At 34.9% G+C, this 26,505-nt stretch overlaps 1 protein-coding gene across 1 annotated transcript in view; it reads right to left on the minus strand.

Annotated features, from left to right (window-relative positions):
• The window catches only part of LOC149779523 (ubiquitin carboxyl-terminal hydrolase 40-like), a 110,994-nt gene extending 88,961 nt beyond the window's left edge, over positions 1–22,033 (minus strand). Inside the window, exons 1-7 of the mRNA XM_089940232.1 lie at positions 21,709–22,033; positions 19,379–19,446; positions 15,927–16,040; positions 14,414–14,539; positions 11,808–11,846; positions 10,633–10,779; positions 6,415–6,501 (exon numbers count right to left, since the gene is read on the minus strand). Of these exons, the coding sequence (XP_089796358.1) occupies positions 6,415–6,501; positions 10,633–10,779; positions 11,808–11,846; positions 14,414–14,539; positions 15,927–16,040; positions 19,379–19,446; positions 21,709–21,904 (777 nt within the window). The 5' untranslated portion in view covers positions 21,905–22,033. The remainder of the gene's footprint in view (positions 1–6,414; positions 6,502–10,632; positions 10,780–11,807; positions 11,847–14,413; positions 14,540–15,926; positions 16,041–19,378; positions 19,447–21,708) is intronic.
• Positions 22,034–26,505: the final 4,472 nt, after the last annotated feature.

The raw sequence follows: 26,505 nt of genomic DNA on the forward strand, positions 1-26,505 counted from the left end.
CAGGTTAGACCCTGATCTGCCAACCATTATGAAACAACAGAATCTTGATCTAATTATGGATACATATGACTAATCATTATGGAAACACATCACCATGGATACACGACATATCACTATGGCTAGATATGACATATCATCATGGACACATTTATCACTACATTTTATTTTGTTCCAAGCAATGGATTACTGTGTCTATAAATGTCACAATTTATAATCCAACTCTAAAGCAAGTACTTGTTTAAAGAAAATGGTCATACCAAGAAGACTGATTGACATTCTGTTCTGCCTAATTTGACTCTAGCAATGGGTACAACTTCAAAAGAATTTAAAAAGTTTTAACTTTTTATCTCTCTTCAAATATTTCAAAAATGATTACTGATACTGACAATTTAATGCTGAAAAAATGGATCAGGTCAAAGCAAAATGAATATTTTCACCTAATATTTTCTTAAATGCCTTCATGCAAGAATGCTTTTTGTCAAATGCGTTAAATGTTGATCAGGTTTTTATAAAGAATTTGAAGAGTTTTCGTTTTTAGTAACTGTGGCCATATTTGATGACAGATTGGAATTATTTAAATTAAACTGAAAGGCCTTCATTCATTTTTTTCAAATCTGGTCTGATTCTGTTGATCAGTTTTTGAGAATAAATTCTTTCAAGAATAATGACTGCCATATAGGATGGTGAATCAGCATTATTTGTACAAATTAGAAAGACCTTCACGCCACACCAGCATGCTCTCAGCCAAATTTAGTAGAAATGAATTTTCTCAGTAAAATATTTTTCTTTGATAATACTTACCTGATCATAATACCCTGGAAGTATGAATGATACCTCTCAAATTCAGCCTTCTCAAGTTCAATTTTAGCTATACAAATGTTAAATATTCGTTCATCCACATTGATTGCAGTCAGACAACAGTTCACTGTGGTCTTCGCTTGGGTAGAGGAAATGGCACAAAATTCCATCATACTTCAGTTACTAATGCAGTGGAATGCATGCTCTATCTGTTGAATATATCTAAAGGGAGGTTGGGAGGGTGTGTCTGTATTATGATTGGCAAGTATTATCCAAAACAAAATATTTTACTCCAGAAATTGTTTCTTTCTTAGTACAATAGGTAAGAGGTATAAAGAGTTAAATCCCCTTACAATGAAGAAGGCCCCATAAAGTATGTGAAGCAGGGTCAAATTTTGAGAGAGATATAGAGACTGGAGTAGTGACTCCATACTGACTAATGGATAAATTTCCCCTACAAATCCAGCTGTAGTCAATAGGCTGCATCGATGGAAAGCTGCCAAACTACTTTGTAAGGTAGCTCTTGTGCTGATGTTTTTGGTCCCACCAGGTCAAACTGAGTGCTCTGGGATGAAAGATCTTGAAGGTAAAAGCTAGAGAAAGTCTATCCCACTGTTTGGATAATGTCTGTTAGGGAACAGTTGCACTCAAGTGCTACGCTTGTGGCAACACCCCTAATCTCAAGAGTCGAAATACACATAAATTCATTTGATCTTGGGTTGGTTCTCTAAATACAGAATAAATAACCCTCATATCCAGGGCAACAGTACCTGAGTTGATTTAATGATATAAATAAACAAAATCACCCTCATCACACCAGTGATTTATTTCAGGTAACTTCAAAGCCCTCACCATGTCATGTATATGTCTCCAAGATGATGCATCAAACAAAAGAAAGTTGCACAACTAAGGACTGATTGCCCATGAGCAGGAATCTGTTTTCAGCAATGAAAGTGGGACCATCACGTGCAAAACTGAATCATTATGATGGAACTGTGGATAGTTCAGACCAGCTAACAAGTCATATATCTATGTGATTCTGCCTGCTGTAGCATCAGCAACAAGGGAGCAGGTTCAATAACAGAAGTGGAAATGACGCTCTAGATAGCATTTCAAACAGTGCATTTTGAATAGTGTCAGAACCCATGGTAGATTCCAATTAAGGCACTGGGCCAAAGCCTTCTGTCATGACAGGTCAAAGTTTGCAGGAAGGTTGGAGAGATCTTTGTTTTGTCCCACATCACTCCTTTAATGAAGACAAAACATGTCTGAGTATGCAAACAGCAACCTTTTATGTTGATGGGTGCTATCTATGACCTGAACAAGAAACAGGAGAAAGTTAGTTATTTGGGATAGTGACACTTTAAGTGGAGTCATGTTTTCCAGCTAGACTGCTGAGAAAATTCTCCGCTTCTCGTACACATTCAGAGTGGTAGGCCTGGAGTGATTCAGCTACCACTCATCCTGAGAAATGCATGCACCTGATGGCTTATTTGATACGATCCATCCATGGTCCAGGTTCATTGTCCATCCATGGTCCAGGTTCATTGTCCATCCATAGTCCAGGTTCATTGTCCATCCATGGTCCTGGTTCAACAGACTTGTACTCGGATAAAATGCTTGCAGTTAAGGTTGTTGAGCAGGTGAGGAAAGACCATGCTTTTCTTGGAATTTCCATTACCAAGTTAAATAAGTCATTTGTTCATAATTTTTTCCACTTAAGAAGAACTATCCATATTTTTCCCCACTTACGAACCATCAGTTTTCCTCACTTTTTGCAAACGTTTTAGGATCAAAAGTGTATGAGGATAAGCATTCGCCTCCAGACCAATCGCCATCAGAGCTGGTACTGGTGTGAAAAGGTTGGGAGTTAAGCATGCTACCTTGTATCAAATAGATACATGAGCGGTCAGCCTGAGTGGGTACAGATTTTAATGAATATTGAGGGGTGAATCAACCATTTGGTCTGGAACAGTTGTGACAGACTTGAACAAAAATCCACTGGCAATGACACCACCTGAGAAAATCTGAAAACAGGAACCAAAGATCTGGCGATTCAAGCTCTCTTGCCTTGTGAGATAATTCATCACAGTGGAATTGTTGGACAGAATGAGTCCATTCTTTCCATACAGCATCTCCTAACACCAATTAAGTCTCATTCAGTACAGCCCCAATCTCTAGGAGACTGCTATGCAATATTCGATCCTGAAGAGGGCATAATCCACTAGCATCTTTAAACAATGGCAGTAGGTAGGCACCCGACCTGCCATGCTGTCATCCAACTCAACAGTTCATGAAGGCCTTACTTGCAAGGGAACAACCAAAAATAAACCAAATGAGATTCGCCCATTTGCTGAGATTTGACCATATATAATAATAATAATAATAATGAGGACTTTGTATAGCGCCTAATGTTTAGAAGCTCTAAGCACTTTACAACATTAGACAACACATATAAGATAAAAAACATATAATGATATGATTACAAAAACAAACACCATGAAATTATAAAACATAAAAAAAACATGCTGAGAATATTTAAGGTAGGAAACATTATTAGGTCTTTAAGTTTGTTCTTGCAGTCAAATAAGTGAGTCTTGCGAGCACTCTTGAATGGGATCACTGTGTCTTTGTGTCTAAGTTCAGTGGGCAATTCATTCCACATTGCTGGGCCCTGGTATGCAAAAGAAAGCTGTCCATGTGACTTTGTTTTCATAGTGGAAATAATGAGTATACGATTGTCAGAAGAGGAGCGTAAGTATCTTGCTTAATCAGAAACAAGGACTGTTTGTTCCGGTTTTCAAAAGGACAACAGGATTGTCTGCAATGGTATCATAAACAGGTGACCAAGGATGATGGGATCTGCTGCCACAATGAGGAGACCACACAAGTAAAATAATTTACTGGTTGAGAGATGATGCGATTCTTAAGAGGACTGAAGTCACCATTGAGATGGTTTTTAAGGCACATTTCTGAGGGAGACAGACATCTTTAATTCTACTGACAAGTGGATGAGGATGTAAGGATGATACTGAATATGTACCTGTTGATAAACAATCCAAGGCAGAGTAGAAACAAAACAAGTGAAATCATGTCCTGGCTTTGAATACAAGTTTACTAGTGTTTTTAAAGTACATGTTTTCCAGGATGACATGGATGTAAGATTAGTCATGAAGTGAGTGAGATTCAGTGTATATTTCTTGTGAATACCCAGGGACTGATGTTGAGACCAAAATGGTATGCCCTAATCTGACACACTGTATCCCTGAAATCAATCCTTAGGAATTTCCTGGAGGACTTCATTACTTGAGCATGGAGGTAAACATTTTGCAGATCAAACTGATTGTAAGTCTCCTATTTGAAACCAGTCTTGAAGTCTCCATTATAAACCATGGTTCCTGCATGAAAATGTTGAGAGAACTCAAAGACTTGAAAAGTGTGCGAGTTGCCTTTGGCACCAAGAACAATCCTGAATAAATGAATAAATTAACAGTAATTTTATATTCTGAACAATAACTACTGCCCATTTTGTGAAAATTTCTATTTCTTGCCACTGAATGTCCACTCTGAATGGATCTTTTGAAATGTCTGTAACTGAGGGGGTACTGAATATGATCTGGGGACCCTCAGAAATGACCCTCTGCTAGATTAAACCACCTGCACTTATAACTCTTAATCCTGTGCATTGTGCTGACACCTGTAAGTACAGGTAGCAAAATGATTGCCTAAATAGGTAAAATTGTTCAAGAATCATGTAAACCCACCATGAAGTAGCTGCTAATGAACAACAGGAATGTCTATACAATTGCATGCATAACCTTTCTGGTCCATATTTTTAAACAGTCAGTGACAGAAATCTCATAACAGGTGAAGTGCACATTATCTCAATAAATGTGCAATCAACAAAGGCAGGTCTACCAAAATGGCTCCAATATGTACATCCCATGATAATGTCCGATTCTAGTAAAGTTTGGGACTTCATCTCAGATAGAAGAGAGTGAGAAATAGATAGAAATATAGCTGATATATTGTTCTCTGTAAGTAAATTCCTGAAACTCACTGATAGCATGAAATGTACTGCTTTATAATAGGGTGTTAGTCATTTTTTTGCGAAGTCTCGACATAGTAACTGAGTTATGAATGATATTTGCAACCAACCTTGTATCAAAGGGGTCATCACTCTGACTCACCTATGTGGGCAGAAGACTTTCAGTGTTTTTATACCTAAAATTTAATTTGGGAGGGCTGGATTTGTGAGACGTGATGTGGTGTGATGTGATTTTGATTTTTAATGTAGCTTTAACAATTTTTCAGTCATATCACTACGATGTCTGCAATGTGGCAGTTTATAGTGATGTCTAGCACTGGGGCATCATGCCGCAGACCCAGTCACATTATCCTGACACCAGGCCGACCTGTCCTAACACTAACCTCTTAATGCTGAACACCAAGCAAGGCAGCTGTAAGTACCATTTTTGTAAGTCTCTGGTATGACACGGCCGGGGATCGAACCCATGACCTCCCGCATTCCAAGAAGGACGCTTTAACCACTAGGCCACCGAAGCGGTCGATTTGTGAGACAGCGGTCATACTCCTAATTATTATTATCAGGCAACAAATATAAGGAAAAAATTGGTCCAGTGATTTTTTGAACAAGTTAAAATTATCAATGCTGACAGAAGCAAAATGTATATGCATAATGGATGCAGGGACATAACATAAGCTTAAATGAGCCTCTGGTCAGGTAAGCAAAAACAACAACAATAAAAATTAAAAATAAACATTCCATATATACTAACTTATAAACAGAGTCCACCTTCAAAATGTACTGACCCAAATCTGTCATTGCATAAAGTGCTGGCAGATCCAGGGGTATAAGGATTGTTTGGCATAATAAGTACAACAAACAACACAGAAACTGATCTGCTATTGCAATATGTGACTGCAGTCAGTCTATTTTATCTGCAGTTGCACTCAACTTATAAATGAGTATATATGGTGAATCTGATACAAAAGGACTTGTCTGTATTACTCCTTTCAAACAGACCTAAATAGCCTGAGACTGCTCAATTAGCAGACCTGGCCAAAATTTCAATCCAAAGATGTTCCTTTCCAAATTTTGTCAAAACTGATTAAGTGCTTTTGAAATGAAGTTATTTAAATTTTGGACCTCTATTACTCACAGCGGACATACCGAGGAGTAGAATGGTATCAAAACAAATACTAATGATCAGTTTAGTTTAATTTTGTCGTACATTCATGAGAAATCATTTAAGTTGTTACTAATTAATATGAATGGAGACAACATTTGATATCACAACTGGCAATGTTTGTAAGAGACCTTTAGGAAAGAATGCTGTCTAGTTGCCATCAATGAAACGTTTTAGCAAGTTTAATCAAAACTGGCTGTTATTCTGGAGAAGAAGTCAAACATAGATTTTTCAGCCTAGTTGTTTTTGCCAAGATCAGCTAAAAAAATCTGAATCATTAGGTACTTTTTCTAGGAAATAAGAAAGTTCTCTTTCCTTGAAAACATGATAGTAAACAAATCTGAAAGCATTATACAAGTTAAAACTGAACAATGTATTCATATATTACTCTTTCAAACTTATTTACCTTGTAACGCTCCTGCTTTTGAAAATTAAAACTGAATCTCAGAAGTGAGATTGTCAAGATTTGTGGTAAACAGCGAATCTTTGCACCCTGTAAATGAAAAATAAAGGTAAATGAGACAGCAGTTTCTTTACTTGAAAAAATTAAATACTAAGTCAAAAATAATAATCTTCTTGATTATTGGACACTGTAGAAGTATGGTTACATGCAATTACTGTGCAGTCATACAGTACATGCATTCTATTTTACCGAAAATCCATGTTCCCATGGTGGACCTTAATCCTTTTGTGCTTCTTCTGTCATAGACCAGATATAGTGGTCATCGTGGACTGTCCACGTCATGGCTCATAGTGGATGGATTAAATTTTATTGACCCCAATTAGAAAGTCACATCAATCTAATTATGTAACAGTGGACATCCACTACAACGCCCAGCTAGAGTACACAGTGCAGAACATACACGATATTTGAAGATTTTCCCCGTTCCCTCCTTGCTGCAGTGGCAGTTTATTTCTCCTGGACGTCCATTCATAGCCTCATTATCTTTTGCAATTCAACTGAAATGCCTACTATTATGCAAACTAAGTTTTGAAATGAATATCTGCGGTATATATGATTGTATTTACTGTACAATAAAAATAGAATCATGTTTTGTACATTGGTTTGGCTTTAGCTTTATCTACGTGGAATTTCTTCTTGTTCACATGTCTTTTTTCCACCCTGTTAAAATTGTGCTCTATTACAAATAGGCTGAAAACATACCTTCAATGATGCTGTGTATATTGCCTGAATTAGCAAAGCCAAGTGTTTGCCAAGGTTATACAATCTATCTTGAATTGCACTAATTGCTATTAATAAGTGGTTTCTTATTTTTCACAGCATTAAACAGGCATCACAGCATTAAACAGGCATCACTGGTAGAACTTTGATGACTACAATGAACTGGCAGGATTTATCTTCTAAGGTCGGAAATCCCTATTACTTCGAGTTTGTCTTGAACTGTTCATATTAATTCTAAGGTCATCGTGAATACTGTCACTGTGTTCATTCAACTTTCAGTCTATTAAATTTCTGAAGCATTATGTATATACATGTTAATTATGACCAATTTTGACAAATAGAAAATAAGAAAATAAGAAAAGAACACTAATAGCAGGTTCATAACCCCATTATGCATATAAATTGTCATTAAATATTAAATGAATTGCTAAACAGCAATTTACCTAATTACAAATTTCAAATTGAGTGGTATCAAAATTTTATTTCTGAATTTTGTCAGTAGACAAATTCCAAAATGAACATAAATTAGTACATTTAATAAATGCATACTCTCCAATTTCCAATGCCTGTTACCAAGTTAGTGATAAAGCTACTGGCAACATTGATCAAAAATTCTCTCATGTTTGCATGTGATAAACTCATCTGATTACAAAGAGAGAAACATCTTTTTTTTAAAGCCTGTAGTGTAATACACTTTTTTAAACATGTCAAAGCTCTATTGTGCTGGGATAGACATATATTATATGTGCTGCATTGAAAGATTAATGAGAAGAATTTTTTTTACATGGTTTATTTTATACAAAGTAAAACCTGGGAGATTGCCCCTTATGCCAACAAAAAATGGTCTCTCAAGACAGGTGGTCTCTCATAACATGTTTTATAAAAAGAAATACAGTTTCCAAGGTCCAGTTTCAGAACAAGCAAAAAAATTAACAACATTCTCTTCTTTAATAATTGTTCTAACTAAAATATTAGATGCATTCATCTGAAAACAAAATTATATAGCAATAAAGATATACTTCCATCATTAAACATGAAATCTCATTTACATCTGAAGATCACTTATACATGTATCAGCATATAAAATAATTTCTGATATACTCCTTTTCCTTTATAACACAGTAAATTTTTTACCAACGTTTAAACTGCTATTTTGCATGTGGTCTGCTCTTTTTCACTTCTTTCAATAACAATAATTTTTTTCTCCAGCATTAAAATTTGTCTCTCTTTAGTTGGAGGTACTTCAATTGTTATTAAGTTATTAGGTGTTAACATTATTGGTGCTCAGTTGTAATATTTGACTGTAAAGATGTAAAGATAGTTTTGACTGGGATTTGTGAAGATATGAAAAATCTATACATGTGCATTAAAGGACACACGGTACTAATTATACGGAAGAACTGTGAACCAGTCTAGAAATGGGTGAAGAAATGATAGAGTATTTACAGGTTTGGTGGTCCATAATTGGTTAATAATGAAAACTAAAATTTTAGGAAAAATATCTTTTGAGAGCTTATCCTATATGTAATGTAAGAAAAATATTGACAAATTTCTACTGATGCAACTTTAGCATTTTTACAGGCTTGACTCAGGAGTACTCAATACTGAAAGTAGCACCTGATTCATTTGGTGCAGAATCAATAACACGTGTTTCATGCACATGTATGTAAACAAATTGCCGCGGGTCATATGGTGTTCTCCACACATAAACTTGCACCAAGGTTAGATGTGCACGAAAAATTATAGGTGTCATTATCAGCACCCATAAATTTTAAGTTATTGAATTTTGAATATGATAGTGTTTCCATATGTTTACCATTGGAGTGGAATTAGTACCGTGAGTCCTAAAGAAACAGTTATCTCATTCAGAAACGGAATAATTAACTCAGAGACAAAAGTTGATGGCTTAATCCAAAGAAGACATACAAGGATTAACTTTATAAACAAAGTGTGTAACCTGATCGCACCAACTTGAATGGACAACAGTTTAGTGATTGGGATGTAATCACTGTAACATTAGGGAAAAAACAACAAATATCACAAGCCTTTTTAACAATATCAATCGAATCCCATAAACAAATCTCACTTGCTGGTTTAACAGACAAGGACCTTATTCACCCCCAGGCAACATATGCAACTACTACCTTAATTTCGGCACTACAATGGCAATTCACATGTACATTAGCCTGGTTTACGGACTGTACCATCTGTCACTATATACAAACCGGTAGCCAGAATCCTTTTTTATGATCTTGCTATGTTTGTTTTTGATCAGAACAATCTTTACTAATTAACTGGTCATTGCTACAAATGATTACATAAAGGTCAGTGGTGTTTGTCTCTGTTTTCACGATATGGCCACGTATACAGTGGATACTACATGAAAAACACTATAAGTATAACTGCAAAATTTTAGATATCAGGAGCCGGCCTATTTTTTTTAGCATGCTATAAGCAGTCATTGTTATGAGGATTAAATAAAGGTCAGTGGAGTCTATCCGCTTTTGTAATGCCGTCATTCATAGCCATGTCAAAATGCATATTTTGCCAAGACAATGTGATCGCTGGTCACATTCAGCAGGTGGTCACTCAAGACAGCATTTGTATAATAAAATCGATCTGTGCTTTACAATTGTGGTCAAAAATGACATGTGGTTGCTCATAACAGATGTTGCTCATAACAGGTTTTACTGTATACCTAGAAACCAAATTTATCCAAAAATATCATACGGCATTTATCAATCCATATTAAGTCCAAATAAGCTTTTCACAGGATTGCTCTGGTGGCCTAAATGGTTAGAGCATCTGCCTAAGTTGTGGGAGGTCATGGGTTCAAACCCTGGCCAATTCATAAGAAAGACATCAAAATGGTACTAGCAGCTGCCTTGCTTGATGCTCAGCATTTAGAGTTTAGTGTTAGAACTGGTGTAACCTGTATCAGGATAATGTGACTGGGTGGAATAAGATGCTCCATGTCTGGCGCATGATGCCCCATTGCTAGACATCATTATAAACTGCTACACTGCAGAAATTGCAGTGATATGACTAAAATTGTTAAAGCTATGCTAAAAAGAAAAACACACACACACAAATAACACTATTTCACAAGCAACAACATTTTCATTCAGAAGTTGATAAATTTAATTATATCATTGTGATCCATGAAGACTATTAGCACATAAATACCATTCCAGGCTATTGGCATATCACACATTCAACATTGGAATTAATTTGGAATACTGCTGGAATTCTCTATATTTTGGATCAGTTATATATTTAGAACTATTTGGAATTTAATTTACAATAATGTAACTTTTTTTTAAATTTTCAATTTGTATACCAGGGAAATAAATAATTTGTTGAACTTTACAAAATGAAAAGGTTTTCACTGTTTATTGTTATTTAGTTTAAGACCATTGAGTCATAACAGGATTTACCTACCTTGATGGCATTAACAAGTTTATTACAGCTTTCACATCTGTACTGGTTCTTCCCTTCCATGACTTCAACATCACAGAAACATGATTTCAAACCATCTTCTAATCCACCATGCCCAGCAACTGCCAATGTTAGGTCAAGAAAGTCCTCCTATAATGAGTATAGAGATGTCATCAATATAGTGATACTTACCTAAGTAGACACCTCCGTGTAAAGGACAACTGCTCCTAAAAGGCAGTATTTATAAATTCCTGATTTTAATTTCATTTTCATTTTTACCCTTGAAATAAAGCATTTGTAATTGTTTTAAATGCGGGGTGAAGAGTAAAATTATTTGTTTTTATTTTTCTGAAAGTTTGGAACTAAAAATTATGTAGATCTGAATTAAGCCATGGGGTAAGAAGTAGCAATCAGAATGGGCCTATGATGTGAGAGCCAGACTGGATCTCTGTTCTTTCTGCTCTAGAAATTTCCTACTAAAAGGAGGAGAGACTTACATCCAAGAAAGGAAAGCAAGGTAGGTAACAATGACAGTTAAAGTATAACTGGTTTTAAAATATGTGCAGAACAGTCTGTGATATGTGCAAAAACAAATATATGCTATTGTTTTTTCTTTTCTTTCCTTAATTTTTTAAAATCAGCAAAAATGATATCAGATGAAAAATAGAACTCACTGTATTGGTACATGTCTAATAAAATACACAAAACTACATATAGTATATTTTAACAGACCAGTTCTAACTGGTTGTTGCATAATATCACCAATTCTAGCTGGTGCTTGCATAATATAGCCAGTTCTAGCTGGTTCTTACCTAATATACTAGCCAGTTCTGGTTGTTTTTTCCTTTCTTTAATACTTAATCTGGTAAGTTCTGGTTTGTTTATTCTTATATACTTTAACCAGTTCTAACTCGTTTGAGAGGTAAGACTTCAAAATATCCATGATCCTCAAATATATATCGCTGCACATAACATCTGGGTAAATTTTTTAAAATATTTTCTATTGCAAATCTTTTTGCAATGCATAAAATAATTAATCCATTCAGTAATTGATTGTGTAAATATATAGATAATATACAGTTGGTAAAGTTCAAATGGTTGCCTGGGAAAGTATATGAACCTTTAAGCTCTGCCATAACATTTTCTCATTGTACAAAACAACGCTCAACACTACTTACCTCCTTTTCACTAACTCTGTTGCACTCTGAACATGTAATCTGTAAAAATAAGAGTTCAAAATAAATTGAATCATCTCTTTATATTTATTTTAGCTATCTGCAACCACAAAAAAGAACATGTTCCAAAAATCTCCACATTTATCTAAAAGACTACATTTACACATTTAAAAAGTCCAGAATTATCTATGTTGAACACACAGATATAAAAATGGCCATCAATATCTACAAGGACTACATCTAGATATAAAAAGATCTCCATAATTCTCTGTGAGGACTATATCTAGATATAAAAAGATCTCCGTAATTCTCTGTGAGGACTATATCTAGATATAAAAAGATCTCCATAATTCTCTGTGAGGACTATATCTAGATATAAAAAGATCTCCATAATTCTCTGTGAGGACTATATCTAGATATAAAAAGATCTCCATAATTCTCTGTGAGGACTATATCTAGATATAAACAAGTGTAATCAATGATTACATAACTCACCTCCACTTTCATGTGTCTCCACTAGACACTGAAAAAAACTGTCGTGCAGAAAATAGCTACACACTAAAGAAATCATGAACCCTTTTCTAAACCAAAGATTTTTAGGCACTCTTTCATCTTAACATTTGAACATGCAAGCATTTTAAAATCTGAACTTTCAACTGGCACTATTTATGCAGTTTTCTGATAACATATTATGAAACCACCTATCTACCTACACATCCAAATACCTACCTAGCTACCCACACAACCAAATACCTACCTAGCTACCCACACAACCAAATACCTACCTAGCTACCAAAACAACCAAATACCTTCCTAGCTACATGCACAACCAAATACCCACCTACCTACCTAAACAACCAAATACCTAACTAGCTACCCACACAACCAAATACCTTCCTAGCTAACCACACAACCAAATACTCACCTACCTACCTACCTACACAACCAAATACCTACCTAGCAACCCACATACTCAAATACCTACCTAGCTACTCACACAAGAAAATACCTACTTAGCTACCCACAAAACCAAACACCTACCTAGCTACCTATCTACCTATTGTAAAAGGGCATAACATACATAAAAGAAACAAAGAACCTTCCGAACATCAGTGACCAAAGCCTCATCTCAATGGGGGAATGATTAAGTTATACTTCATTTTCTTACCGATTTAATAAAATTATTCCTTATACTAACCATTGCTCATAAATTTGGATACTTGTACAGTTTTATGAGAGAAAGGGAGAGCACATTAGTTGTAAAACATATGGCATGAGAGGCACTTGTAAATTCTGTATAGTACGACTTTGTTACTGAACATGCCAAGGATTTCAATTCTGAGATGCTTCTAGAATGAAGGGAAGGAAACTAAAAATAAAACATTAGAAACTTTTTTTAACTGAACAACATCATTACTGTGACATGACTAAACAGAAATCATTATTACATCATTTTTTAAAAAAATACATCGAACATTTGTCCCAAAAGATCCTCTATATTCAACGGTCAATATCTGGGGCAGATTGGAGGTGGTGAAGACAAAACTGCCCCCCCCCCACCATTAAAACACAAAAAATTAGTGCAAAATGGAATGTTTTGTACAGTTGGTTTCCTTTACAATTAAAACTGTACCCTGGAAACACTTAAAGTGCAACATTTTTAGGGACTTTGCATCCTGGGTCCCACCGGGGATTCCATCCAAAAGACTCACTGCTTACTTGTTTACTACCCCACAAAAGAATATTTCTGCATCTGCCACTAGCTGTAATCAACAAATGGTACTTGATTTTGGCCTTAGAGAAGTTCTTGCTTTACTTATAGATTCCCCCACCCCTGATTTTCTCAACTACTCCAATCCAAATATTCCAACTGATCATTTGTTCTTTAAAAAGCACCAAAAATGTGATCCGAAAAAAAATACAACCTCAAATGCAAAACAGCAATCAACATTTGAACATCAGTTTTATTTTAAAAAACATAAAATGTTATTCTTGTGATGCTGTGAAGTAGGTCCTTAAGGCAAAAGACATATCATGGGTGATGTAAGAAACATGGCTTGTCCTCATTAACATGTTCATTAGGGATGAGCACAAACAAGAACGTGGATAGAATCTGCATGTGACAAATGATTATAAAAGGTTTCTTGTCAAAAACAAAATATCAAACATGTTTTTGACTGTGCTGCTAGTTTTCAAAAATATCAAAGATACAGAAATTGATGACAACTGAGTTTTAGATTCAACATACACCTATTTAGGAACAAAATCGATTGTTAATTTTGCACTATTTCATCATATCATGCAGTTGATTTATAATGGATATGGGATAACCTTAACAAATACTCAAAAAGACACTTTAATTTATTGTTAATTTGGAGGCTGAAATTGGACTTCATTGAACCTTGTCACTTACCATATTTTTCCCTATTCCAGTCTAACTTGTTGGGCTAGCTGACCTGGATCTTTTTGAGACCTAGTAATTATCTACACTAGCCTTCCTGTCAGGCATTAGCCAATCGGATGTGATGCTAAATAAGGTTGACTGACATGAAAACTATCAACCGCTGGGATTGTAAAGAATACTGATATTATTCTAAGAATAATATTACCTGATTGACAGTGGTGCCATGGTACAGTCTCTGTATCAACTGTGTCCCTGAGGTCCCCACTAGAGAGTCCTCTATTGCACTGAATAAAATACGGTTCAGCTCCTGAACATCATGTTGCTGCAGTTCCTGCAATAAAGGCATACAGTACACTGAGTGCAGTGACCTTTTCCACTCATGCCTGCACAGATACCAGTATTGTTCACCATACTACACTACTCAATACTCAGTGTATAACAAAGCTTAGAATAGCCAGATCTATCTAGTATTATATTAAAATACTGACATACAACACACACAAGTGTAGTGACTATTTTTCTCTCTTGTTTGTGTAGTAGCCATTGATATACATGTGAATGAAGTAGATCAAGAGCTCCAAGTGGGTATGATTGTGATTACCTGTTTATGATGCAAATTCACACACATAATGAAAGGGTAGGTGATAAAGAAAAACCTAGAACACAGAGCTTCTGTGTTTTGTAATAATGTTAGTGCAACTATCTTCTTTCCTACACCATATGTACAGATCTACTGCCTCTGTATAAATAGGGCAGTCAGCCTTACAATCTCTCCTGGCCCTGAATCCCTCCCAGCCCCTGGGAACTTGGCCATAATTCATAACTTAGAAACTGTTCATATCCCCACCCTTAAGGTATATACACTTACCTGGCATAACAAAAAGGTTGAATCAAACTTGGATGACATAAATTATTGAGCTCAGTCAATCTGATGTAATCTCACCTTATTAATACGCAAGGATCTCATTAATGTTTGTATATATGTGACATCCTGATCATATGAGCCTATATTCCAAGTTCATTAAAACTGGATACATAATATGGCTTCCAGAGTAATAACAAACTCTGCCAATCTGATTCAAGATCACTTCTTTATTGTGCATGGATCTCAATCATTACAAGCAGAACGCCAGTCTAGTCAAGAGTCAGAACTGAAATATAATTTCCTGGGTTGTAATAAACTCAGCAATCAGATGCAAGATCACCTCATTAATGTACATGCATTCTGATCTTGCTTATTATCCAACTCATCCATGATGTTGATGATACAACCCATACAGCTCCCAGTGTGGTGACAGACTGAGTCAATAAGACCCCTGTCAGAAAACTTTACTCAACTCCAATTCTTGCTCTAAAATAATTTGACCACTCAATAGGCCACATTTTTCAATTGTGAGTAATTTTTCCAAGTCTTGAGTAACATTTGGTTACTCAAAATAATGAATCAAGTTTACAACAGAGGGGAGGGGATAGAAATACAGCTTCCAGAATATTATCAAGTTCAGGCAATAAGTTTTAAGATCATTGCATTAATTTATGTCAGTATAATGTGCCAGCAGATCAGGGTCTATGTTGTTTGATCTAATGATTACTCCTAACAAATTGCATCAACACATAATGAGATGGCAGATCTGGGTCTATGCAGCTTGCATTGAACTAATAACCAAGTATATACATTAAGTAAAATTAAAAAATTATATATCTCATGGTAGTACTACCTCATGGTTTGTCCATCCAAAACTTTCCGTCAATTCTACAGTTTTCACACTTTGCTGGTTGCTAAGCAATAATCTGGCAAAAAGTCTCTGTAACTGGATTGGTATAATGCGCACCTGAAATAGTATGAAAAATTCATTACTGAACATACTTGAAATCTTGATGATGTATAAATCTTTTCCAAATCTGAGTAAAGTCAGATAAAAATGGGGCTTCTAATGTAATAAGCTAGAAAAAGTCAGACAGCAATATGGCTTCAGATGTAATAAGCTAGCAAATCATATGTAAAATCACCTCATTAATATCCTCAGATCTCACCCATTATCGAACTCATCCAAGATCTTGATGCTATAGGGCAATATTCCAAGCCTGACCAAATAAAACCAGAAAAATCGCTTCCAGAAAGGTGAAAAGCCACCTCATTAATAAGTGTGTACCTCATTCATTATCAAACTTGTAAGAGATCTTGATGATATAAACATATTGCAAGTCTGATCAAAATTGGATCATAAATACAGACTCTGGTTTGGTAAGAATGTCAGCCAATCAGATGCAAAATCATCTCATCATTATGCAAGGATTTTCCTCATTATCAGACTCATTCAAAATCTTGACAATATACTGTAAGCATATATTCAAAGTTTGATCAAAACTGGATCAGAAATATGGCTTTCTGAATTGTAACCAGCTCTGGCAACTGGACATGAGATCACCTCAATAACACGAATAAAACTCACTCCTCCAAGATACCAAAGACATAAACCTACATTTTAAGTTTGATCAAAAATCAGATGAAATACATGGCTTCCAAAGTGGTAACAAGAAAAATGCTGAGGGACAGACTGATGATTAATGAAAGACAATGAATTCCTCTTGTTTACACCAAATACTGTGGTTTCATTCTTTTTGGGGAGTTACCAATATTGATGGATTTTAAGGTTGTTCTGAAACATGAATTTAAAGACCCAAAGAAAAATTAGCCATGTGATGCAGAAAGTGAACCTCCCTATCCCACCCATTTTCTTACTGTTACATTACAAGTGATCAACTATGCTATCTGATTATTCAATTTCATTACAGTACATTACTGTTTACATATGTTTGTTGTCTTAGAATATTTTGGAGGTAAAAAAAAGTAATTATGATGTGTTTTATATTGTGTCAATGAAATATATTTATATAGCTCATACAAATAGATAGCCTGATGCCCAGGCCCCCATATTTCAAGTGAATAGTCAATCAGACTTGTCAAAAAAAGTGTGATCTAATTTGCTTGATGAAACCTTGATCATGCCAATGAAAATGTGGCACTTGCATGTTAAAGGTTTTGAAGGCACTGCTAAATTACTGATAACCAGGAAGATGTGGAATAGTTTAATAACAATGTGATTGGGTAAGTTCTCTGCTTTCTCCTTTTAATACATTAATTTCCCTGGTCACATTAAAAAAGTAGGAGAACAGGTAATGTGGGGCAACAATGCTGACCATGTCACCTTTACCATCATGATCATCTTGGAGGGAACAAGGATTCTTCCCTGTATGAAAGTAAACCACATTCCTAATATGACACCAGTACAACTGATGGTCATATTAGCCATGGCAACAGTACCTAGATAAAGGAAAATTATCTTACTGAGTAAAATAACCAGGTAATTTCAGTGAAAGCACAAGTTAAGACTGCTGACATCAAACTAGTCTGGTATTGGTCTGGGCAGCAGCCATCAGACCCAACATATTCAGCATTTATCTCTGCAAAGCAAGCTCATACAGATAAAAGACTGAGAAGGTTAAACTTGTGTACCAGACAGTGGATCTATTATGTTTCAAACTGCCATGTTCTGTTCTAAAAAAAGACTTGCAGAGATAGCTCTGATCTCATTAGCTGAGATTTTAATGAATTGTATTTGATCTTTGGACCTAAATGAAACCAGTGACTTAATAATATATTCTTTGCACTTAATATTATTCTTTTTCTTGTAAGTTCTGACAAAATATAGGTATAACTTATCTATTATGACTATAATTAAGTAACTTGAGGATATTTCTTGCACAAATTCTTATCAAGTTCAGCAGGGATATAAACTACCCTTGATCTCAGAAGACCCACAGGGCAGGTTGTAATGTTTGGTGTTCATGATGTACCCAAATAAGTTCCAAACAGAAAAAAAATTCTCAATTCATTAAAATCATAGACAGGGCAGGTTGCAATGTTTGGTGTTCATGATGTACCTTAGTAAGTACTAAACAAGGAAGAAAATGTCCCCATTCATTAACACATTAACCCCTGGAGGTTTTTGCCATTTTTGCCTGAAAATTGAGTAGGAAACACATTTTGAAAGCTATTTCTGAATAGACTTGAAAACACCAAATCCCCAGTCATCTTTCAAAAACATACTGCCTAGTTGTGTTAGAAACATTGTTTTTCGTTGGCTATTAGACTCACGCATGAGCAGAAGGGTAGAAGTTGGACTTTTTTTTTTTTTTTTTTTTTGCTAAATGGAGCCATTATTTTCGTATGGAGACCACTCTTTATTCCAAATGCCCATCTTATCCTACTTTTTGCAAAGGCTCATCTGTCTGCTTGCAGTTGATACCGGTTTGCCTTAGATCTGAGACCAAAAAGTCTAAAATCCGGACACAAAATGGGATTCTGACCACGGGCGAATTTTGCATAAAAAAAAGTCGGGTCCAAAAAATGTGGTTTTTCTATCTGTAGTGCAACTAGATATTCCAGATTATTTGGTATCATTGTAGAGCTAAATCTGTCTACCTTTCTATAATACCATCCACGTTAGTGTATCATGCATGACCATGACACTACAGAGCTCGGCAGCAGGCTACTACCTCCTGCCCCATAAAGTCGTCGCTAGGGGTTAATGTGTTAAAATCATACATCAGAGCAGGTTGTAATGTTCAGTGTTCATGATGTACCCTAATCACAAACAAACCAGGAAGAAAATTTCCCCAATTCATTCAAATTTTACACAGGGAATATTGTAATGTTCAATAGTCATGCGGTAACATAATCACAAACAAACCAGGAAGAAGATGACACAATTGATCCAAATCTTACACAGGACAGTTTGTAATGTTTAATAGTCATGAGGTACCATAATCAATACCAAAAAAAGGAGAAAATTAATGTTTTGTTTTCATAAGGTACTCTAATCACAACCAAATCAGAAAGAATATTTTCCAATTCATTAAAATCTTACATAGGACAGGTTGTAATGTTCCGTATTCATGAGGTACCCTAATCACAATCAAACCAGGAAGAAAATGTCACAATTCATTAAAATCTTACATAGGACAGGTTGTAATGTTCAATGTTCATGAGGTACTCTAATCACAATCAAACCAGGAAGAAAATTACCTAATTTATTCAAATCTTGCACATCTTGAGCTCTGAATGTCAACATTCATTTTCACGTCAAAATTCAAAATAACTCAGTACCTTAGTTCCAGATTTATCTCCATCTTTAAGGCACCCAAGGTCATCTTCTCCCAAGCAAAAGAGAGATTCTGGAATGAGAGAACACTTAAATGAATTGCACGTATGTGTTTGTGATATACAAATAAAATGGAAAAGTGGTCAACTCCAATGAATTGCATGTATATGATTATAATGTACAAGAAAAAAGGTAAAACTTGTCAAAATTAAAGCCTCGGAGTATCATTTTATCTGAACATCATATGGTTCAGTTTCAATGTAAGAAAAGACAGATTTTTCTTTACCAGTAAAAAGAGTAAAAACTTGTAGTAGCAAATGAACTTTAAACACAAAATTTCAAACTAGTCACTGAAGCATTAAATTTAGTCAAGAGACCGCTTTTTGCAATAAGTGTGTAGTAGTGATCAAGTTGTGTTTCCTCATTCAAATATAATGATTCTATATGAGACCGCATGTATACAGCATTCAAAGAAACATGTGGTCATGTATGAATGAAAAAACATATCTTAATCCAGTAAAATGAGAAATGTCAGTCACAGTAACCATTCTCTGTATGGTTGTGCCTAGAGATGGATATAAAAAGGCATCTGTTCAAATTTTCATGCATTAGAAATGGGTCATATTTAAATTCCAGGCATCAAAACCATAGGGCACACAGCTATTAAGAAACCTGCTAAGTCAGCTCTCCACAACATCAAAGATGATATGATTCACTAACTATAACTTCAAGTTGATATTATATTGGGCAATAAACTGGCCCTTATTTCTTAAGCAACCGATTTCATTACAAGTATACTCATAACTGATGGGTTCACAAGTGTCAACTATTTTGTTTTTAAATTTTATATATGGAATCACTTTAAATGGATTTCAATGGTTGCCATAAAGTGTGAATTTAAAACCTGCTCACAAATTTAAGTACTAATGAAAATAATTTTGCAAAAATCACTGAACATTACACCCAAAAAACTCTCAATTTTCAAACATGGTGACCCCAAGTCCTAAGGTATCTCAATTTCAAACTTTATGGTAAATGAAAAAAATACCCAGTTGTACCACTTAGTCTAAACCCCAAATACTCCAGTGACATACAAGTTATTATCCACACTTTTTCTGACGTCCATATCAGACGTGTGGAAAACAAATGATAGATGGAGAACAACTTGTTGGTCTACACCAAGTGGTCTTAGATTCATGTACAGTTTAGTTTTTCATTACAAAATAAATGTCAAAATATCTAAAACAAAGGACAGATGCAACCTTTGACTAATTTCTACAAAACTTACAAAGACAGATGAGCAGTAATTTATAAGTTTCCCAAACCTTAATTTTAATTCTGTTCCCTCGAGCCTGCTTTAACACTACAAATTATTGGTTTATTGTGTTATATACGATAAGAAACTTTTTCCTAGACCTCTATTAAGATAAGATAAATAAGATTTTGTTAACACTGGCATAGTTTAAACTACAATTCAACAGAAGCTTTAATGAGCTTTTTACCAACATTACATAAAACAATAAAGGCATTAATTACAAGAATGATTAGTGAGACATCCAAACACATCATGACACATAAATATAGAGCTGGATAAAACACACAAGACACAACACATGACTTAGAACATAAGCAAGCAAAGAATTTTCATTTCAGTTTGTAAAACTGAATTTAGTATCTAGGATAAATTAAAATGCACAATTTAGGATTAAAAGAATAAAAATACTGGTCACAATTAAAATTTAAAATAATTGTAGTAGCACCTAATTAGGACCACAGAAGCATCTTGCAATATAGTTTGTGCTTTCTTTAAACAGAATGGAGCTAATAGCATGGTATTTGATTAGTACATAAGACAAGGACAGATAAACAACAAACGCTAACACAAACATTAGTCGGTGGGGGGGAGGGAGATTTACAGATATTACAGTTAGTCTTTACCATTCCATGACACAATTAAAGATCTAAATCAATTATGGTTATATTGCTCCCTAAAGTGGCTCGTTAGCTCATTCCATAGAGTGGCATCTGCATATCTAAAATACTTTTTGCCAATTGTTGAGGTTTTAATGCTTGGGAAATGGAAAATATTTGAACATAAAATATTTTATTGTGTTATAAACTTATTAAATCATCCTGACATTTGGAAGCACACTTATTCAATAATTGTAAAGTCTCTAGAGACTTAACCAGAGGCTACGCACCTTCAGAGCAGGCAGTTTTGCTAAAAGAAAAACTTAATGATAGCTGCTTGTAAAATCATATAGTTTTACTATTACACACAACACGTATATAGAGACAGACAGACAGACTGAGACATGGGAAGGTTAAGTTAAACCTCTCAGTTCTGGCGTGTAAAGCAGCGTTTGCAGCAAAGAATTGAGATAACACGTCGCTCCTTGATTGTTAATACCACACAAACCACACTGAAGTCGTGGTGGCGGGGGAACCTCTAATCCTGGCTTACACATAACACCATAGTCCAATGTTTGAAATTCTGGGGATTCCCAAGCGTCAAAAAATTCGGCAAGCATTGTCCACTTAGCTCTGTATCCAGTAAAACAGTCTAATTCGGGTATAATTGATTCTATTCAACTGTCACGCGGTTACATCAACTTGCATCACTACCTGCAATAACAAGCTCTACTGCCTGCCATTTTCGGTTTTGATGGACGTACTTTATTCAATCACAAGTTGGAAGTAAGTGTTCTTCAAAATTGTTCCGCTGAGAACTACTCCAATTGAGTATTTGTAAGCAAGCGATCAATTCTTTCGAGTAGGTGGGATTATTATCAGGAATATATTTTTAATTGATTAAACTTTGATGTACATCAAATTAACGAGGGCATGCCTGCATAATCAGAATACATATAATCCCTGTCGAATGATAAACAGTTCGATTCTGTGATAGTGCGGATACTTCTGTGAGTTGAGGCGTTGTAGAGAGAATCAATATGACATCAAACATTTCGCAAATCTATTAATGCAGCATGTGCAGTACATTTTTTTTCTTCAGCTTAAACTTCAACGAAAGGATTCATGTTCTCACCCAGATACTATTATTTGTAAAGACAGATACAAATTCCATAGTGCGCATTATGTCATGCCATATATGGAGAAAAATCTGTATAGACTGGCTTGCTACTTTGGTTAGTAGAACGGTCGAAATACTTCCAACCCCAATCAAACCCAAATATCGCGTCCGTCCGATTGTAAGGAAAACTCGGAACATATAAAATTAGTCTGTGTGCATCTTCACAGACTAATTGAGCACGCACCAAGTGCTGTGCACGATTCAGGTCACAATTATTTTCCCTGTATAGTGTTTACATATTGCTCAGTTCTGAGCTTACATATATATTCAAATCCAGTTGAAGCATATGGTGATATAAAGTACGGTCAAAGATAAGATAAGATAAGAATTCTTTATTTCAGACTACATGGTCCATACATCTAAATTAAAATAAAGATATAAGTAAAAAAAATTGTAAACCTAGAAGAACATATATATCATACTTACAAGTATACATATACACAGTTAACTGCGCCCTGCATTGTTAAGAATGAAATTAAGTGGCACATTTAAAGAGTAATTTGTTCCATTTACTAATAATATAAGAATTTAAATGAATGTCATAGTTCCAAAGAGATTTCAATATACTGTTCTTACTATTAAATAGTCTTGTCATCATTGAGAATACATACTTTCTCAAACGAAGACTATTATAAAAGATGAACTTATTGTTAAGTTCTTATCATAGGTTAACCGGAATCATTTTGAGAGGCTGAACTGTATACACAAGAACTTGTAATGGGTCGCAGATTTAATTTCCGGGCATACATCACTTTCTCGATTTCCTCCTTGTCTACAATCTTCAAAATACACAAGTAATCAACTTTGAACAGTAATGAATCATTAACGTAATCAAGTAAGTAACTGATTACTTGAAAAATAAAATTGTAATTGTAATCAATTCCTGCAATAAGAGAAAAGTAATCAGTAATCGTAACTAATTGCAAATTCTGAAAAACAAATGCAAAGTTAATTACCTTTAAATTAGTATTGCTATTTGTCATAATTACAATCAGCAGCTTGCAAAGTTGTTTTAGGAACTGTTCTGTTGTAGCAGCAGAGAGGGTAAAGCGACTACTGCTGGAAAGTCCATTTTTGAAAAATAAAACTTCCTACGAAAATGAAAGAAAAATAAATAAGGTCAGTAACGTCAAACCGAAGCCTCTAACTTAGCGAGAGTTTCTCTAATTGGGTTAGTTTATTTTGTTACTCTATCTTTGCCAATTGTGTTTTTCTAAATTTGTGTATGTTTTCGTTTACCCACCGTGACACTCATTTGTCGTCGCACCCTTTCTGCTGCGATAAATGTGTGAGTAATTAAATCATTATTATATCAATAATGGAATCGTAAACTAGTAGACTGGCTCGAGAAAGATTAGAACCAATTAGAAGATATCTACCTGCCCGTCATGCTCTCAAACAAAAACTGGAAGAACGTCAAGAATCTCAAGTTGAATATGCAGAAGATACAGAACAATTATTTAAACCTGTTACAAAGGTTACTGAAAGAGTTGCAGAAGCCACTGAAGATCTTCTTCCGGCATTAAAACAAACTGCTGAGCAAACTTAAAAGATAGCAAGAAGAACCAAACAGACAAAAAAGATTTTAAGAGATCTTCCAGCTAAAATAGCTGTCGCTCAATTGCAACCTGCTCATCAACCCGAAGAAGAACTTGAGGGCTTGTTCGAGAAGAACCAAAACTCCAAAAAAAAAAAAAAAAAAAAAAGTTGAAATGCTTGATAAATTTACTGAAGAAGCTATTAAGGATATAAGAAAAAGGCAAACAGAAGCAGATTTGGCTATATTTGATGATGCGAGCTATAGAGAAAAATTTTTAAAACGTGAATATGCTAATAAGCCGGTTTCAAGAGACACTTTGTACAAATGGATATTTCAGATATAAAAAAAGAGGTAAGCAAGCTAGGACAGGTGATTTTGATCATATTGCATATATGAGTGAAATAAATAATTATTTATCGATAGGGCAACAGCTTAAAAGACAACCTAAACAAATCTAAATCTGAAGTTACTCTTCAAGAAAAATTGACGAGAAAAGGTTTAAATGCTATCTCGGATGCACGAGCAGAAGAAGTTTATGATATTGCTGCAAATTATGATAAAAAGGTAAATATGTAAGAACGAAACATGCTGAATCTTGGACAAAAGATTATTGGGTTAAAGATGTATATCTTATCTTTACTAAAAAAAAAGTTCTCTCAAGGCTGATGACACTGATTTTCAACAATTTAGAGATGAAGTAGGAAAAAGAGAACAACTTCAACCTGAACCACAATAATATGTACAACAACAACGACAACAACATCAGTTAAAACTACAACAATTACCTGAAGTTAGCAGTAAATTTACACCTGAGGGTTTAGACTCTATTAAAAAAGTGAAATCTTATGATAAACTAGCAGAATATATTGCTGCAAAATATAATGAAAAAGATAATTATTTGAAACCTGAATAGAGACCTTTGACAAAGACGATTGGAATAAAATTATATTTCTTGCCAATACTGCTATTAATCCTGTTGATGAACAGGGTAGAAATGAAAGGATTTTTCAACCATTTAAATATGCAGTAAGAACAACAGAACAAAAATTACAACAGGAAGAAACTTCTTATACTCAACTGAAATTTGTCCTGACAGTGTTCTTTCTATGTTGATCGCTTAGAAGTTTTGATCAGAGGAAAACGCGCAGGAAATAATTCTCCAGGCGGCGTAATGGATCGTAATGTTTATCATTCTCTCATCAATGAAATTGTTGATGATTGCTATAGCGACTGAAAACAATTGATTAATCAGCATGTAATTTAAAAAAATGATTATACACAATGCTCAACGTGGACCTGTAATACTTAGGTAGTAAACTCACGATTGCCAACGTACAAAGCGATTTATGGAGATGGACTTGGTGATGTTATTCAGGGTTTATTTAAGAGAATAGCTCCAAAAGCAATACCGATTGTAAAACAACTGCGAATGAAAGCTATTGATACTATTCGCGATTAAAGTATCAGTGCTGTTGGTAATATTGCCGGTAAAGCATTTTCAGCAATCAAAGAAAGATTAGCTCGATTAGTACGAAGAAAACCACAGCCAGTAAAATTATCCAGTGCTGAAATTATGCCTGCAAATATCAGTAAATTAATAAATCAAGCTGCAAATCAAAAACTAACAGAGTTGGCCGATATACCCAAGAGAGAAAAAGAAAATATATATATATATATATATATCAGCAAGTTTAATAGCAGGAAGTGATCTTCGAGTTAGACGATAATATTTATAATAAAATGTTCAAGCGTATATCCGATCCAGCGTTTGATAATGACGCACCAGTTCTTAAAAATGAATCTATACACGATTATCAGTATTATTCTTATGATGTACGTGTACCAGATCAGCGTGGTCGAATCGAATTACAAGTTCAAGATACAAGCATATATTGTTTACCTGCTGAAGCATTTATTGAAGTAGAATGTAGACTTTTGAAAGCAGATGATACAGCGTACGGACTTTAAGATCAGCCTGGTTTTGTTAATAATGGTGTCACAGCATTACTTAGCAGTGCTACATACATGATTGACAGAAAAAATATTGAATCGTGTCTCGAAAATATTGATATTGTTATGACGATATTGAGTCTGGCAAGATATTCAGATGATTATTCGAGGTCAGCTGGTCCGTCAATGATGTTTGCAAAGGATTCCACTGATCAGCATGAGAGTAGCAACGTGTCCCTAAATGCAGATGGAACTGAATTTGCATCGATGAACGAACATTATAATTTAGGATTTGCCGCACGTAGATGAATGTTACATGGAGACAAGAAAATTTCATGTGTGATTCCAATATCACATATCTTTGGATTTTATAGAAAGGCTAGAAAAGTTATGTTTGGAGCTAAACACACTGTGGTACTTATTAGAAAAGCCACTCACAATGACGCAATCTGGCTACCTAACGCAGTTGATACTGTTAAAGTAATACCAAAAAAACTGTCAATGTGGATGCCGGTAATGACTCCTTGCTTGATGAAGAAGAAAAACTACTT

The sequence above is a fragment of the Sinohyriopsis cumingii genome, chromosome 17, assembly GCF_028554795.1.
Source record: "Sinohyriopsis cumingii isolate HCF-2022 chromosome 17, ASM2855479v2, whole genome shotgun sequence".
NCBI lineage: Eukaryota > Metazoa > Mollusca > Bivalvia > Unionida > Unionidae > Sinohyriopsis > Sinohyriopsis cumingii.